At 50.1% G+C, this 17840-nt stretch overlaps 1 protein-coding gene across 2 annotated transcripts in view; it reads right to left on the reverse strand.

Moving 5' to 3' along the window:
• Nucleotides 1-17840, reverse strand: part of LOC115168598 (laminin subunit beta-2) — an 88357-nt gene that overhangs the window by 45449 nt on the left and 25068 nt on the right. The window contains exons 1-2 of one of the 2 annotated variants that reach the window (XM_029724021.1): nucleotides 17499-17520; nucleotides 15555-15626 (exon numbers count right to left, since the gene is read on the reverse strand). In XM_029724021.1, coding sequence (XP_029579881.1) covers nucleotides 15555-15618 — 64 coding nt within the window. In that variant the 5' untranslated portion in view covers nucleotides 15619-15626; nucleotides 17499-17520. Of the gene's footprint in view, nucleotides 1-15554; nucleotides 15627-17498; nucleotides 17521-17840 lie in introns of those variants that run through there. The other variant, XM_029724020.1, reaches the window with a different exon arrangement.

Here is a 17840-nt window from a genome sequence, read left to right on the forward strand (position 1 = left end):
TGAGGGAGGAGAGGAGAGTGCTTGAGGGAGGAGGGGAGAGTAGTTGAGGGAGGAGGGCAGAGTAGTTGAGGGAGGAGGGGAGAGTGCTTGAGGGAGGAGGGGAGAGTAGTTGAGGGAGGAGGATAAAAACAAGACAGAGAGAAAGAGAAGAGGCAGAAAGGGCTGAAAAGAAAGAGGGGGACTGATTACTTTCTGAAAAGCAGGAGAACGAGAGAGGCAGCTAGAGAAGAGCGGGAGAAAGAGAGGCAGCTAGAGAAGAGCGGGAGAAAGAGAGGCAGCTAGAGAAGAGCGGGAGAAAGAGAGGCAGCTAGAGAAGAGCGGGAGAAAGAGAGGCAGCTAGAGAAGAGCGGGAGAAAGAGAGGCAGCTAGAGAAGAGCGGGAGAAAGAGAGGCAGCTAGAGAAGAGCGGGAGAAAGAGAGGCAGCTAGAGAAGAGCGGGAGAAAGAGAGGCAGCTAGAGAAGAGCGGGAGAAAGAGAGGCAGCTAGAGAAGAGCGGGAGAAAGAGAGGCAGCTAGAGAAGAGCGGGAGAAAGAGAGGCAGCTAGAGAAGAGCGGGAGAAAGAGAGGCAGCTAGAGAAGAGCGGGAGAAAGAGAGGCAGCTAGAGAAGAGCGGGAGAAAGAGAGGCAGCTAGAGAAGAGGAAAGAGATGCAGAGATCACTGGGGCCTCTTTCAACATCAGAGGACCAAGGAACAGCAAACACACAGCATGTTGGGACATGACGGAGGTGGAAAGTGTGATGTGGATTGTGGATGGAAAAACAGTCTGTGTTACCCATGAGAAATGAAATAGTCATATTTCCCATAGACACCTAGTCATTAGGGCATGTTTATTAAGTGTCAGTTACAATATAAGAGAACTAAGTAAACATAGGGCCACTAGATCAGCGGACGACAACACATAGAGCTCAACAAAGCTTTTCTAATTGAACACATAAAAACCCGCTCCAATCCACAGACAGATTAACGAGCGTGCCTTGCCTTGGCTTGCTTCACAGGCTGCTATTGTGCAAGGCCGTAATGGAAACCATGTCCTTTTGTCCTGTACCGTTGGCTAATCGATAAATATACACAGATCATATAACATGACTTGGCCCTTGCTCAAGTAAAATATTTAACTGAAGCAGAGTCCCTGAATTCCAGTGAAGGAGCAGTGAACCACTGGGCCTTAACCTGAGACCAGTAGGATACATCCAGCCTCTCACACACCTGAGACCAGTAGGATACATCCAGCCACTCACACACCTGAGACCAGTAGGATACATCCAGCCTCTCACACACCTGAGACCAGTAGGATACATCCAGCCACTCACACACCTGAGACCAGTAGGATACATCCAGCCTCTCACACACCTGAGACCAGTAGGATACATCCAGCCACTCACACACCTGAGACCAGTAGGATACATCCAGCCACTCACACACCTGAGACCAGTAGGATACATCCAGCCTCTCACACACCTGAGACCAGTAGGATACATCCAGCCACTCACACACCTGAGACCAGTAGGATACATCCAGCCTCTCACACACCTGAGACCAGTAGGATACATCCAGCCACTCACACACCTGAGACCAGTAGGATACATCCAGCCTCTCACACACCTGAGACCAGTAGGATACATCCAGCCACTCACACACCTGAGACCAGTAGGATACATCCAGCCACTCACACACCTGAGACCAGTAGGATACATCCAGCCACTCACACACCTGAGACCAGTAGGATACATCCAGCCACTCACACACCTGAGACCAGTAGGATACATCCAGCCACTCACACACCTGAGACCAGTAGGATACATCCAGCCTCTCACACACCTGAGACCAGTAGGATACATCCAGCCACTCACACACCTGAGACCAGTAGGATACATCCAGCCTCTCACACACCTGAGACCAGTAGGATACATCCAGCCACTCACACACCTGAGACCAGTAGGATACATCCAGCCACTCACACACCTGAGACCAGTAGGATACATCCAGCCACTCACACACCTGAGACCAGTAGGATACATCCAGCCTCTCACACACCTGAGACCAGTAGGATACATCCAGCCACTCACACACCTGAGACCAGTAGGATACATCCAGCCACTCACACACCTGAGACCAGTAGGATACATCCAGCCACTCACACACCTGAGACCAGTAGGATACATCCAGCCTCTCACACACCTGAGACCAGTAGGATACATCCAGCCTCTCACACACCTGAGACCAGTAGGATACATCCAGCCTCTCACACACCTGAGACCAGTAGGATACATCCAGCCTCTCACACACCTGAGACCAGTAGGATACATCCAGCCACTCACACACCTGAGACCAGTAGGATACATCCAGCCTCTCACACACCTGAGACCAGTAGGATACATCCAGCCTCTCACACACCTGAGACCAGTAGGATACATCCAGCCACTCACACACCTGAGACCAGTAGGATACATCCAGCCTCTCACACACCTGAGACCAGTAGGATACATCCAGCCACTCACACACCTGAGACCAGTAGGATACATCCAGCCTCTCACACACCTGAGACCAGTAGGATACATCCAGCCTCTCACACACCTGAGACCAGTAGGATACATCCAGCCACTCACACACCTGAGACCAGTAGGATACATCCAGCCACTCACACACCTGAGACCAGTAGGATACATCCAGCCTCTCACACACCTGAGACCAGTAGGATACATCCAGCCTCTCACACACCTGAGACCAGTAGGATACATCCAGCCACTCACACACCTGAGACCAGTAGGATACATCCAGCCTCTCACACACCTGAGACCAGTAGGATACATCCAGCCACTCACACACCTGAGACCAGTAGGATACATCCAGCCACTCACACACCTGAGACCAGTAGAATACATCCAGCCACTCACACACCTGAGACCAGTAGGATACATCCAGCCACTCACACACCTGAGACCAGTAGGATACATCCAGCCTCTCACACACCTGAGACCAGTAGGATACATCCAGCCACTCACACACCTGAGACCAGTAGGATACATCCAGCCACTCACACACCTGAGACCAGTAGGATACATCCAGCCTCTCACACACCTGAGACCAGTAGGATACATCCAGCCTCTCACACACCTGAGACCAGTAGGATACATCCAGCCTCTCACACACCTGAGACCAGTAGGATACATTCAGCCACTCACACACCTGAGACCAGTAGGATACATCCAGCCACTCACACACCTGAGACCAGTAGGATACATCCAGCCTCTCACACACCTGAGACCAGTAGGATACATCCAGCCTCTCACACACCTGAGACCAGTAGGATACATCCAGCCTCTCACACACCTGAGACCAGTAGGATACATCCAGCCTCTCACACACCTGAGACCAGTAGGATACATCCAGCCTCTCACACACCTGAGACCAGTAGGATACATCCAGCCACTCACACACCTGAGACCAGTAGGATACATCCAGCCACTCACACACCTGAGACCAGTAGGATACATCCAGCCACTCACACACCTGAGACCAGTAGGATACATCCAGCCTCTCACACACCTGAGACCAGTAGGATACATCCAGCCTCTCACACACCTGAGACCAGTAGGATACATCCAGCCACTCACACACCTGAGACCAGTAGGATACATCCAGCCACTCACACACCTGAGACCAGTAGGATACATCCAGCCACTCACACACCTGAGACCAGTAGGATACATCCAGCCACTCACACACCTGAGACCAGTAGGATACATCCAGCCTCTCACACACCTGAGACCAGTAGGATACATCCAGCCACTCACACACCTGAGACCAGTAGGATACATCCAGCCTCTCACACACCTGAGACCAGTAGGATACATCCAGCCTCTCACACACCTGAGACCAGTAGGATACATCCAGCCTCTCACACACCTGAGACCAGTAGGATACATCCAGCCACTCACACACCTGAGACCAGTAGGATACATCCAGCCTCTCACACACCTGAGACCAGTAGGATACATCCAGCCTCTCACACACCTGAGACCAGTAGGATACATCCAGCCACTCACACACCTGAGACCAGTAGGATACATCCAGCCACTCACACACCTGAGACCAGTAGGATACATCCAGCCTCTCACACACCTGAGACCAGTAGGATACATCCAGCCACTCACACACCTGAGACCCAGTAGGATACATCCAGCCACTCACACACCTGAGACCAGTAGGATACATCCAGCCTCTCACACACCTGAGACCAGTAGGATACATCCAGCCACTCACACACCTGAGACCAGTAGGATACATCCAGCCACTCACACACCTGAGACCAGTAGGATACATCCAGCCACTCACACACCTGAGACCAGTAGGATACATCCAGCCTCTCACACACCTGAGACCAGTAGGATACATCCAGCCACTCACACACCTGAGACCAGTAGGATACATCCAGCCTCTCACACACCTGAGACCAGTAGGATACATCCAGCCACTCACACACCTGAGACCAGTAGGATACATCCAGCCTCTCACACACCTGAGACCAGTAGGATACATCCAGCCTCTCACACACCTGAGACCAGTAGGATACATCCAGCCACTCACACACCTGAGACCAGTAGGATACATCCAGCCACTCACACACCTGAGACCAGTAGGATACATCCAGCCTCTCACACACCTGAGACCAGTAGGATACATCCAGCCACTCACACACCTGAGACCAGTAGGATACATCCAGCCTCTCACACACCTGAGACCAGTAGGATACATCCAGCCACTCACACACCTGAGACCAGTAGGATACATCCAGCCTCTCACACACCTGAGACCAGTAGGATACATCCAGCCTCTCACACACCTGAGACCAGTAGGATACATCCAGCCACTCACACACCTGAGACCAGTAGGATACATCCAGCCACTCACACACCTGAGACCAGTAGGATACATTCAGCCACTCACACACCTGAGACCAGTAGGATACATTCAGCCACTCACACACCTGAGACCAGTAGGATACATCCAGCCTCTCACACACCTGAGACCAGTAGGATACATCCAGCCACTCACACACCTGAGACCAGTAGGATACATTCAGCCACTCACACACCTGAGACCAGTAGGATACATTCAGCCACTCACACACCTGAGACCAGTAGGATACATCCAGCCACTCACACACCTGAGACCAGTAGGATACATTCAGCCACTCACACACCTGAGACCAGTAGGATCTGGTACTGGGCCGTTCGCACTACCCTCTGTAGTGCCTTGTGGTCAGAGGCCAAGCAGTTGCCATACCAGGCAGTGATGCAACCCCTCAGGATGCTCTCGATGGTGCAGCTGTAGAACCTTTTGAGGATCTGAAGACCCATGCCAAATCTTTTCAGTCTCCTGATGGGGAATAGGTTTTGTCATGCCCTCTTCACGACTGTCTTGGTGTGCTTGGACCATGTTAGTTTGATGGTGATGTGGACGCCAAGGAACTTGAAACCCTCAACCTGCTCCCCTGCAGCCCTGTCGATGAGAATGGGGGCGTGCTCGCTTATCCTTTTCCTGTAGTCCACAATCATCTCCTTTGTCTTGATTACGTTGAGGGAGAGGTCGTTGTCCTGGTACCACACGGTCAGGTCTCTAGTGTATCTCAGCCCCTGTGTGGTTGAACCATGGCCAGACTGTGTTGAATTGTCCACTATGGGTCACTGTAATGACTTTATGTTGGAGGTCTATCCTCTCATCAGATGGCTGTTCTATTTTCTCCCTGATGTTGAAATGTACCTGGTTTTGGTTGGTAATTACAAGGCACCACTGCAGACCGGTGCTTTGTGTGTGTGTGTGTGCACCCACATCTGTGAGTGTCTCTCTCTCTGTGTGTGTGTGTGTGTGTGTGTGTGTGTGTGTGTGTGTGTGTGTGTGTGTGTGTGTGTGTGTGTGTGTGTGTGTGTGTGTGTGTGTGTGTTGGTGTGTGTGTGTGTGTGTGCAACCGCATCTGTGTGTGTCTCTTTGTGTGTGTGTGTGTGTGTGTGATTTGTAAGAGTATATTTGGGTAGAGCCCTAGTAAAATCACCCCAGGGCTTGCTTTCACCAACTCTGTTATAGCATCTACTAACAACGATACACATTTCAAAGAACATTTCAAATCCAACCTAGGAACCCATTGTTTAATATACCGTAGACAAGGGGACCAGGGTAGACCAGGGGACCAGGGTAGACCAGGGGACCAGAGTAGACCAGGGGACCAGAGTAGACCAGGGGACCAGAGTAGACCAAGGGACCAGGGTACCAGGGTAGACCAGGGGACCAGGGTACCAGGGTAGACCAGGGGACCAGAGTAGACCAGGGGACCAGGGTACCAGGGTAGACCAGGGGACCAGAGTAGACCAGGGGACCAGAGTAGACCAGGGGACCAGGGTAGACCAGGGGACCAGGGTAGACTAGGGTAGACCAGGGGACCAGGGTAGACCAGGGGACCAGAGTAGACCAGGGGACCAGAGTAGACCAGGGGACCAGGGTAGACCAGGGGACCAGAGTAGACCAGGGGACCAGGGTACCAGGGTAGACCAGGGGACCAGAGTAGACCAGGGGACCAGGGGACCAGGGTAGACCAGAGTACCAGGGTAGACCAGGGGACCAGGGTAGACCAGGGGACCAGGGTAGACCAGGGGACCAGGGGACCAGGGTAGACCAGGGGACCAGAGTAGACCAGGGGACCAGGGTAGACTAGGGGACCAGGGTAGACCAGGGGACCAGAGTAGACCAGGGGACCAGGGTAGACCAGGGGATCAGAGTAGACCAGGGGACCAGAGTAGACCAGGGGACCAGAGTAGACCAGGGGACCAGGGTAGACCAGGGGACCAGCGTAGACCAGGGGACCAGGGTAGACCCGGGGACCAGGGTAGACCAGGGGACCAGGGTAGACCAGGGGACCAGGGTAGACCAGGGGACCAGAGTAGACCAGGGGACCAGGGTAGACCAGGGGACCAGAGTAGACCAGGGTAGACCAGGGGACCAGGGGACCAGGGTAGACCAGGGGACCAGAGTAGACCAGGGGACCAGGGTAGACCAGGGGACCAGAGTAGACCAGGGTAGACCAGGGGACCAGGGGACCAGGGTAGACCAGGGGACCAGGGTAGACCAGGGGACCAGAGTAGACCAGGGGACCAGGGTAGACCAGGGGACCAGAGTAGACCAGGGGACCAGAGTAGACCAGGGGACCAGGGTAGACCAGGGGACCAGAGTAGACCAGGGGACCAGGGTAGACCAGGGTATAGTACAGCTGCTCCCGAAAATCACTGATGAAATGTACATGTATCATATATCAATATATCAATTCATGTTGGCATGTTAGAGAACGTTACTTTAGGTCAGATCCTAATGTTAATGTACTCCAGTGTGGAAACAAAAACACAGGGCTTTTGTAGGTTTTAAAACGGCTGTTGACACCAGCTGGTTTTGCGGGTCTGATTAGAGCGTTGGTCAAGCACGTGTCTGTACGCTGCCCGCCAACTGAGACACACACACAGACACACACACACACACACACACACACACACACACACACACACACACACACACACACACACACACACACACACACACACACACACACACACACACACACACACACACACACACACACACCCCATCTCTCTTCAGAACAGGGGGCTATGGCAAGAATGCAGGGAGACTGCGCAAGGGGAAAATGTTATTCATTAAGAAAAACATTCCAGGTGTTGGACACGGACAGTTCCAAACAGTCCGCCCCCTCCCACAATGCCCCCGTGCGGAGGTGGAATGTGTGTGTTGGAGTGTGGAGGGCCCGTCCATACATGCACCATGCTGCTGATCTCTATACAGGCTGGCATGGGGAAAGAAGCACCAGGCTCAGGCTGTCAGGCTGACAGCGTTGGACAGCACGATGGATCCTGGGCTTCACCGCAACTGTCTTTCGTCTGGAGGTCAAGCCTTCATCCACTCCTGAGACGTTTTCTGCCCTAGGACTGCAGCACAGCAGTGAATACATAGTCAGAGCAGCTAGGCCTCGTCAATCCATGCTGCTTTTACTGGATTTACACAGTGTATTGCCCTGAGATAATCTCTCCCTAGGCTAGTCTATGGTGGGTCCACTGCCCTGAGGTAATCTCTCCCTAGGCTAGTCTATGGTGGGTCCACTGCCCTGAGGTAATCTCTCCCTAGGCTAGTCTATGGTGGGTCCACTGCCCTGAGATAATCTCTCCCTAGGCTAGTCTATGGTGGGTCCACTGCCCTGAGGTAATCTCTCCCTAGGCTAGTCTATGGTGGGTCCACTGCCCTGAGGTAATCTCTCCCTAGGCTAGTCTATGGTGGGTCCACTGCCCTGAGATAATCTCTCCCTAGGCTAGTCTATGGTGGGTCCACTGCCCTGAGATAATCTCTCCCTAGGCTAGTCTATGGTGGGTCCACTGCCCTGAAATCACCTCTCCCTAGGCTAGTCTATGGTGGGTCCACTGCCCCTGAGATCACCTCTCCCTAGGCTAGTCTATGGTGGGTCCACTGCCCCTGAGGTAATCTCTCCCTAGGCTAGTCTATGGTGGGTCCACTGAACCTGAAATCACCTCTCCCTAGGCTAGTCTATGGTGGGTCCACTGCCCTGAGATCACCTCTCCCTAGGCTAGTCTATGGTGGGTCCACTGCCCCTGAGATAATCTCTCCCTAGGCTAGTCTATGGTGGGTCCACTGCCCCTGAGGTAATCTCTCCCTAGGCTAGTCTATGGTGGGTCCACTGCCCTGAATCACCTCTCCCTAGGCTAGTCTATAGTGGGTCCACTGCCCTGAGATAATCTATCTTTAGGCTAGTCTATGGTGGGTCCACTGCCCTGAAATCACCTCTCCCTAGACTAGTCTATGGTGGGTCCACTGCCCTGAGATAATCTCTCCCTAGGCTAGTCTATGGTGGGTCCACTGCCCTGAGGTAATCTCTCCCTAGACTAGTCTATGGTGGGTCCACTGCCCTGAGATACTCTCTCCCTAGGCTAGCCTATGGTGGGTCCACTGCCCTGAGATCACCTCTCCCTAGGCTAGTCTATGGTGGGTCCACTGCCCTGAGGTAATCTCTCCCTAGGCTAGTCTATGGTGGGTCCACTGCCCTGAAATCACCTCTCCCTAGGCTAGTCTATGGTGGGTCCACTGCCCTGAGATAATCTCTCCCTAGGCTAGTCTATGGTGGGTCCACTGCCCCTGAGGTAATCTCTCCCTAGGCTAGTCTATGGTGGGTCCACTGCCCCTGAGATCATCTCTCCCTAGGCTAGTCTATGGTGGGTCCACTGCCCTTGAGGTAATCTCTCCCTAGACTAGTCTATGGTGGGTCCACTGCCCCTGAGGTAATCTCTCCCTAGGCTAGTCTATGGTGGGTCCACCTCCCCTGAGATAATCTCTCCCTAGGCTAGTCTATGGTGGGTCCACTGCCCTGAAATCACCTCTCCCTAGGCTAGTCTATGGTGGGTCCACTGCCCCTGAGATCACCTCTCCCTAGGCTAGGCTATGGTGGGTCCACTGCCCCTGAGGTAATCTCTCCCTAGGCTAGTCTATGGTGGGTCCACTGCCCCTGAAATCACCTCTCCCTAGGCTAGTCTATGGTGGGTCCACTGCCCAGAGATCACCTCTCCCTAGGCTAGTCTATGGTGGGTCCACTGCCCCTGAGGTAATCTCTCCCTAGACTAGTCTATGGTGGGTCCACTGCCCCTGAGGTAATCTCTCCCTAGGCTAGTCTATGGTGGGTCCACTGCCCCTGACATAATCTCTCCCTAGGCTAGTCTATGGTGGGTCCACTGCCCTGAAATCACCTCTCCCTAGGCTAGTCTATGGTGGGTCCACTGCCCCTGAGATCACCTCTCCCTAGGCTAGGCTATGGTGGGTCCACTGCCCCTGAGGTAATCTCTCCCTAGGCTAGTCTATGGTGGGTCCACTGCCCCTGAAATCACCTCTCCCTAGGCTAGTCTATGGTGGGTCCACTGTCCTGAGATCACCTCTCCCTAGGCTAGTCTATGGTGGGTCCACTGCCCCTGAGATAATCTCTCCCTAGGCTAGTCTATGGTGGGTCCACTGCCCCTGAGGTAATCTCTCCCTAGGCTAGTCTATGGTGGGTCCACTGCCCTGAAATCACCTCTCCCTAGACTAGTCTATGGTGGGTCCACTGCCCTGAGATAATCTATCTTTAGGCTAGTCTATGGTGGGTCCACTGCCCCTGAGGTAATCTCTCCCTAGGCTAGTCTATGGTGGGTCCACTGCCCTGAGGTAATCTCTCCCTAGGCTAGTCTATGGTGGGTCCACTGCCCCTGAGATAATCTCTCCCTAGGCTAGTCTATGGTGGGTCCACTGCCCTGAGATAATCTATCCCTAGGCTAGTCTATGGTGGGTCCACTGCCCTGAGATCACCTCTCCCTAGGCTAGTCTATGGTGGGTCCACTGCCCCTGAGATAATCTCTCCCTAGGCTAGTCTATGGTGGGTCCACTGCCCTGAGATCACCTCTCCCTGGGCTAGTCTATGGTGGGTCCACTGCTCTGAGGTAATCTCTCCCTAGGCTAGTCTATGGTGGGTCCACTGCCCTGAGGTAATCTCTCCCTAGGATAGTCTATGGTGGGTCCACTGCCCCTGAGGTAATCTCTCCCTAGGCTAGTCTATGGTGGGTCCACTGCCCCTGAGATAATCTCTCCCTAGGCTAGTCTATGGTGGGTCCACTGCCCTGAAATCACCTCTCCCTAGGCTAGTCTATGGTGGGTCCACTGCCCTGAAATCACCTCTCCCTAGGCTAGTCTATGGTGGGTCCACTGCCCTGAGATAATCTCTCCCTAGGCTAGTCTATGGTGGGTCCACTGCCCCTGAGGTAATCTCTCCCTAGGCTAGTCTATGGTGGGTCCACTGCCCTGAGATAATCTCTCCCTAGGCTAGTCTATGGTGGGTCCACTGCCCCTGAGATAATCTATCTTTAGGCTAGTCTATGGTGGGTCCCGTCACTGCCCTCATAGCTGTCAGTGTTGACCCTTATCCAATAACAACAGATTGTGTGATGGAATCAATCAGATAACATTGTCACTGATGGTTAACGTTTAACAGGAACACTGTCTCCATTCACTTCTGTATTAATTGTACAGTAGGAGAGCACATAGCAATGCACCAGTTGATACAGATGGAAGGTGAAAGGTAACACTTCCACACAACAGAAGTGAATGTTCAATCATAGAGAACATGACCTAGATTCCAGAACATGACCTAGATTCCAGACTGCAGGTGAATGAGGAGAAAAGGGCACATATTCCAGAATATCAAGCAACCTATACTTTTTGCCAGTGTCGCCCAGGGAAGGAGGGAGAGGGAGGGTTTAAAGGAAATCACGAGACCCAGTAATCTGTCTTTAACTGGATTAGAGCTGAGTTCCTGGGAAAGCTACGATTACAACCAGGTGGGAGAGGAGAGTAGGGCAGCTGCCTGGGTCCTGGGCTGGGGGGACAGACAGACAGTAGTCCGCTGAACACACTTCATACCTCACTGGTTGCGTGTGAGTGTGTGTGTGTGTGTGTGTGTGTGTGTGTGTGTGTGTGTGTGTGTGTGTGTGTGCGTGCGTGCGTGCGTGCGTGCGTGCGTGCGTGCGTCACCTCAGTCACCAATTAGCCCTGCAGAGGCCCATTCTGACAATCCTACAGAGACTAGAGCTGCTGCTAGTTACCCATCGATTGCAAGACATTCCAGAAATACCCCAAATTGTGTTGGATTTAAATAACAGATTTTCAACTGAATCTTCAAAGATGTATGTAGCTAGCGTTTATTCTGCGAGATTACCTAATTTAATAAGCTTGTGCTGTATGACTAGAGAGGTTAAAAAGCTTTCAGCGCTCATTGTTCTGGCATCTTAAAAACTTCTTAGGGATCAGGCCCCTTTTCCTCCATTTCCGCCTGAATGACGTGCCCAAAGCAAAATGCCTGTAGCTCAGGCCCTGAAGACAGGATATGCATATAATTGGTACCGTTGGAAAGAAAACACTTTGAAGTTTGTAGACATGTTAAAATAATGTAGGAGAATATAACACAATAGATATGGTAGGAGAAAATCCAAAGAACACCAACCCAAATTGTTTTTTTGAGAGAGACCATCCTCTTAGATATGCAAGAGAAAGCTCATATTGTAAAATAGCTCCCTGGATGCGATTCCTATGGCTTCCACAGGGTATCAGCAGTCCATGTTCAAAGTTTCAGGCTTGCAACTTCAAAAACGAATAAGAAATATGTTTTTGTATGAGGACACGGTCTTGGAAATCCGTGTCATGGTGCGTCATGATGAAGTTGTGCACCTGCTAAAATCGGTTTCCTATTGAACATACTTCTTTCCAAAATAAATATTATAGTTTGATTACATTTTAGGGTGTCTGAGGGAGACAAACATATTTTGACTTGTTGAAACAAAGTTTAGGGGTAGATTTTCGGATTCCTTTCTCTGAAAGGTGGATTACTGAAATCGATGGCGCCACCTAAACAGATTTTTTGGGATGTGAATGTATGAAACCTGTGCCAGCGGAAAAATGTTTTTGATGTGGGGCGCCATTCTCAAACAATCGCATGGCATGTTTCGCTGTAATAGCTACTGTAAATTGGACAGTGCAGTTAGATTAACAAGAAATTAAGCTTTCAGCCGATGTAAGACACTTATATGTACCTAAATGTTTAACCACTATAATAACCATCAGAATTTATTTGAATTACGTTTTCACAGGAAGTTGTCCCTCTAGCGCGACACTGATCCTTAAGATTGTGGTTGTGGAACCCAATCATACAGAGGGACATCAACCAGAATTCTGTCATTCTCAGGTTCCATTCTCTGGTGTGTTGTAAAGCAATAATCTCATATATTGTTACGGAAACCAGGGAGAGGAGCTGCAAAGCTATACAGAACTGCATCAGATCTCACCTGAACAACAGTCTGAGGAGTGGATCCTCTTTGGTAGTTAGAGACTGAACAACAGTCTGAGGAGTAGATCCTCTTTGGTAGTTAGAGACTGAACAACAGTCTGAGGAGTAGATCCTCTTTGGTAGTTAGAGACTGAACAACAGTCTGAGGAGTAGATCCTCTTTGGTAGTTAGAGACTGAACAACAGTCTGAGGAGTAGATCCTCTTTGGTAGTTAGAGACTGAACAACAGTCTGAGGAGTAGATCCTCTTTGGTAGTTAGAGACTGAACAACAGTCTGAGGAGTAGATCCTCTTTGGTAGTTAGAGACTGAACAACAGTCTGAGGAGTAGATCCTCTTTGGTAGTTAGAGACTGATGAAAGATCAGAGTCAGGACCATCAGTCAGCAGCTCGATGGTGTCAACACAGTAAAGCAGAGACAAATCCCCTGTCTGCACTGCACCCAACCTGCCCTGCCGACCTGCCCTGCCGACCTGCCCTGCCGACCTGCCCTGCCAACCTGCCCTGTTCCAGAGGAAACATCATTCACACATCTGTGGTTTAGGAGGGAAGACAGCGATTATGGTGTATGAAATGGAGAAATAAACATAATATATGAGTGAGAGAGAGAGAGAGAGAGAGAGAGAGAGAGAGAGAGAGAGAGAGAGAGCTGATTCTCTTTCCTTACAACACACTAGTAAAACAACATAATGTGATGGGGAGGAAGGGAAGTGTGGGGTTTGTGTCTGTCTCCTCTCTAAGGAAGCTGTTGTTGTGCCAGTCACACCCATGGACTCTCCTCCTCAGTCTTTACCCTGAGACAATGTGACAAAACCAAACACATTGCACACAGTATTACATTACTGCCCGCACCTTTGCCATGGACCTTTGCCATGGAATTTGACAAAGTGTCACTGCGGGATGTTTTACAGTGTGCTTTCGAAATATGTAATCATCCGACTTTAACAGAACTGACCAGCAACTGTAAAACATGTTTGAACAGTCATGGCCATAACCTGTAACCTCTGAGGAAATGTGTTCATCAGTCTGTGTGTCCAAGTGCTGCAGGGCACAGAGACTGCCTTCTCAGGTCTCTCTCTGCTTTCTCACACTGCTGGTAATGAAGCTGTGCTCTAATACCCTCTTTTTCTCTATCAGTCCATTCTATCCAATATGGACACTAATGAGCTTTTCTTCGTCTCACGCCCTTGCTTTGCTCATTCTTCTCTCCATGTCATCACTAAATGACTGACCTCTCTCTTCAGTCCCCTCCTCTCTCCCCTGGCTTTCCCCTCTCACCTGCCTTTACCCTCCTCTCTTCCATAAATTTCCCCTCCTCTCTTTTTCCCCTCATCTCTCCCGTTTTCCCCTCATCTCTCCCCTGTGTTCCCCTCCTCTCTTCCCTGTGTTCCCCTCCTCTCTTCCCTGTGTTCCCCTCCTCTCTTCCCTGTGTTCCCCTCCTCTCTTCCCTGTGTTCCCCTCCCCTCTTCCCTGTGTTCCCCTCCTCTCTTCCCTGTGTTCCCCTCCTCTCTCCCCTGTTTTCCCCTCCTCTCTCCCCTGTGTTCCCCTCCTCTCTTCCCTGTGTTCCCCTCCTCTCTTCCCTGTGTTCCCCTCTTCCCTGTGTTCCCCTCCTCTCTTCCCTGTGTTCCCCTCCTCTCTTCCCTGTGTTCCCCTCCTCTCTTCCCTGTTATACCCTCCTCTCTTCCCTGTGTTCCCCTCCTCTCTCCCCTGTGTTCCCCTCCTCTCTTCCCTGTGTTCCCCTCATCTCTTCCCTGTGTTCCCCTCCTCTCTTCCCTGTGTTCCCCTCCTCTCTCCCCTGTGTTCCCCTCCTCTCTCCCCTGTGTTCCCCTCCTCTCTCCCCTGTGTTCCCCTCCTCTCTTCCCTGTGTTCCCCTCCTCTCTTCCCTGTGTTCCCCTCCTCTCTTCCCTGTTATACCCTCCTTACCCCGTCGCTTCTACTTTCCCTTCCTTCCTTGATGTTTGGCTGCATAAATATGGGATGTTAATTAATCAAATCCTTCAAACTTTAATGTCAGTGTGCACTAGCATTTTCCAGACCACAGGGTCTAAACTGTCTGATATCAATCCAGCCCTGGAGATAGGGAACCAAAAGAGCAATAGTTATGTTTGAGAAATAGAATCTCACCAAGAATGTTTGGCAGAAAAAATTAAGCGTGAACAGCAAATGAAGGAAAGCTAAATCCTTAGGATCTTGGACTGGGAACCAGGGTGATACAAGTGAGAGCGAGGACCAGAAACACAGGGTCCAGAGCGAGACAGACTAGGTTAGAGGTCAGAGGTTAGTGAGAATGGAGGAACGGAGAAAACAGTGAGTTGTTGTGGGGCTCTACCATAGACAAGGTCATCAAAGCCTGGCCTGTTTTCAAAAAACAGATGCCTCAAACTACTATAGTCCTCCAGTGTGGGATTCTGTGGCATAATATGCCCATAGTGAGATTTATCCTGTTGTTTAGGGGAAGCAGCTGATTCTGAGTGACAAACACTAACATCATGTGAGAGTGTTTTTGTGCTGAGAGTGTTGTGATTCTGGATGGGAGTGGTGAGAGGACAGAATACATCACCATAGAAACAGACTGTAATACAGTAAACTTAATGTTTACAAAGAGCAGGATAAAACTGAAACTTACACTCACCCAAAATGAAGAAGCCCAGATATGCAGCCATGGCGGATGTCAGTATACCTTGACAGAAGGTCATCCGGAAGGCTGAAACACAGAGTGGGAGAGAGTGTGTGTGTTTTGAGTGAGTAAGACAAACAAATATCTCTGTGAAAGTGAAATATCATCAATTGGTCTTCAAAGTTGTAATAATTTTGCATCATAATCCACAATGATCCTCCATTGAAACACTGGAGGGCCCAGCCATTTATATCAGTAAAACAACAAGCAGGACCAAGGCACTCCTCATATAATGACAATTGCTTTATTTTATTTTTTACATGTTTTCCGCACGTTCAATGGAACAAAGCTTTTACAATTCTGACACGTTTGGTCAGGATGACCTTTGTCGGGGAGTAACTATCTAAAGATCTATTTGGAAATGTCTATGTGCTGGTGACCCTCCACCCACTGGCTCTCTGGGAGTCATGGGATGTCCTAGACCCTAGAGGTCAGAGGTGCCTCTGTGACCGTGTCATGTGACTGTGGAGAGAAAGGAGTTGTGTGTACACAGTCTACACAGACACAGCTTTAAGTGCTAAATGGGTCAGAGCATGTGTTCCTTCAGATGTGTGCGTGGGAAGACAGACTATTCTAATCTGACTTGTCTCAAACAAATGAAAGTTGTTGTCAACTATTACCAAATCCAACCAATGATAATGAAGTCATTTCTAACACTTTTTGTTAATATGGTTTAACATGGCAAAATAATCTAACATACAGTAATCTCACCGCCCACTGAGAAAAAACTGATTAAGTCAACGTTGTTTCGACCAAAACAATCTACAGTGCATTCGAAAAGTATTCAGACCCCTTTACTTTTTCCACATTTTGTTATTTTACAACATTATTGTAAAATTGATTAAATACATATTTGTCCTCCTCAATCTACACACAATACCCCATAAGGACAAAGCAAAAACAGGTTTTTAGAAATTGTTGCAAATTCATGCAAAATAAAAAACAGAAATAACTTATTTACATAAGTATTCAGACCCTTTGCTTTGAGACTCGAAATTGAGCTACAACTTGATCGGCGTTCACCTGTGATAAATTCAATTGATTGGACATTATTTGGAAAGGCACACACGTGTCTATATAAGTCCCACAGTTGACAGTGCATGTCAGAGCAAAAACCAAGCCATGAGGTCAAAGGAATTGTCCGTAGAGCTCCAAGACAGGATTGTGTCGAGGCACAGATCTGGGGAAGGGTACCAAAACATTTCTGCAGCATTGAAGGTCCCCAAGAACATAGTGGCTTCCATCATTGTTAAATGGAAGAAGTCTGGAACCACCCAGACTCTTCTTAGAGCTGGCTGCCCTGCCAAACTGAGCAATTGGGGGAGAAGGGTGTGAGGGAAAAATTATGTATTCACCTTATTTGTTGGATATATAACAATTATTTACTTAACGAACAGTAAGATATTTCTGTCCTGCTAATGCTGTGTTTGATGGTCTCCACTCTAGCACCCTGCAGCAAGTCTGGGTGTTGAGGACATGGGTTCTACGTTGAATTCACGTTAGTTGACAACAAATCCAAATGTAAATCAAAACGAGATGTTGAACTGACGTCTGTGGCCAGTGGGCAACATTCCTTCAAAGAAACCTTCAAAACAGTACACTGTACATTTACCTCTGTTACAGATTAACAAGTGCCAAGCAGTGAGGAAGAGGGATGCTGATATCACACAGTGATGTCATATCCTTTTTACAGGGAGAGTTAACTCCACTTTCTGCTGTTCTCATAAGGCCAGTGACCAAACCTGCATGGCTCTTCCATAATGTGACTAATAAGAATAAGAATAAGACGAGAAAATGCATGCTACTGAACTGGGGAAAAAATCTGTTTCAACTTTAAACATCAGGTTAGGTTTACCCATTCAGTTGTTAGGAGCGTACGATGCTTGGTTCGCTACCTACTGCAGGCTTGGGCCAGATGGGCTGAGGGCAGGCTGGCTGGGGGGCTAATGGCTGGGGGCTGAGGGTTGGGGGCTGGCTGGCTGAGGGCTGGGGGCAGGCTGGCTGGCTGGAGCCTGGCTGCTGGGTCTCTCTGTGGGTAGAAACCCTTGAGGATCGGGGCCCCTCTCTGCAGCCACTGTACCCTGCTGAAGTGTCCTACACTGGGACAGCTCTGCAACACAATGCCACTATCACAGTTTCCCACCAACGTAAAACAACCACAGGGAGAACAGTTTACAGAAAATCATGTCAGTCAGCTGACAGTTTACCACAGAAACAAGACAACAACATGCCACAGAAATC

The sequence above is a fragment of the Salmo trutta genome, chromosome 30, assembly GCF_901001165.1.
Source record: "Salmo trutta chromosome 30, fSalTru1.1, whole genome shotgun sequence".
Lineage (NCBI taxonomy): Eukaryota > Metazoa > Chordata > Actinopteri > Salmoniformes > Salmonidae > Salmo > Salmo trutta.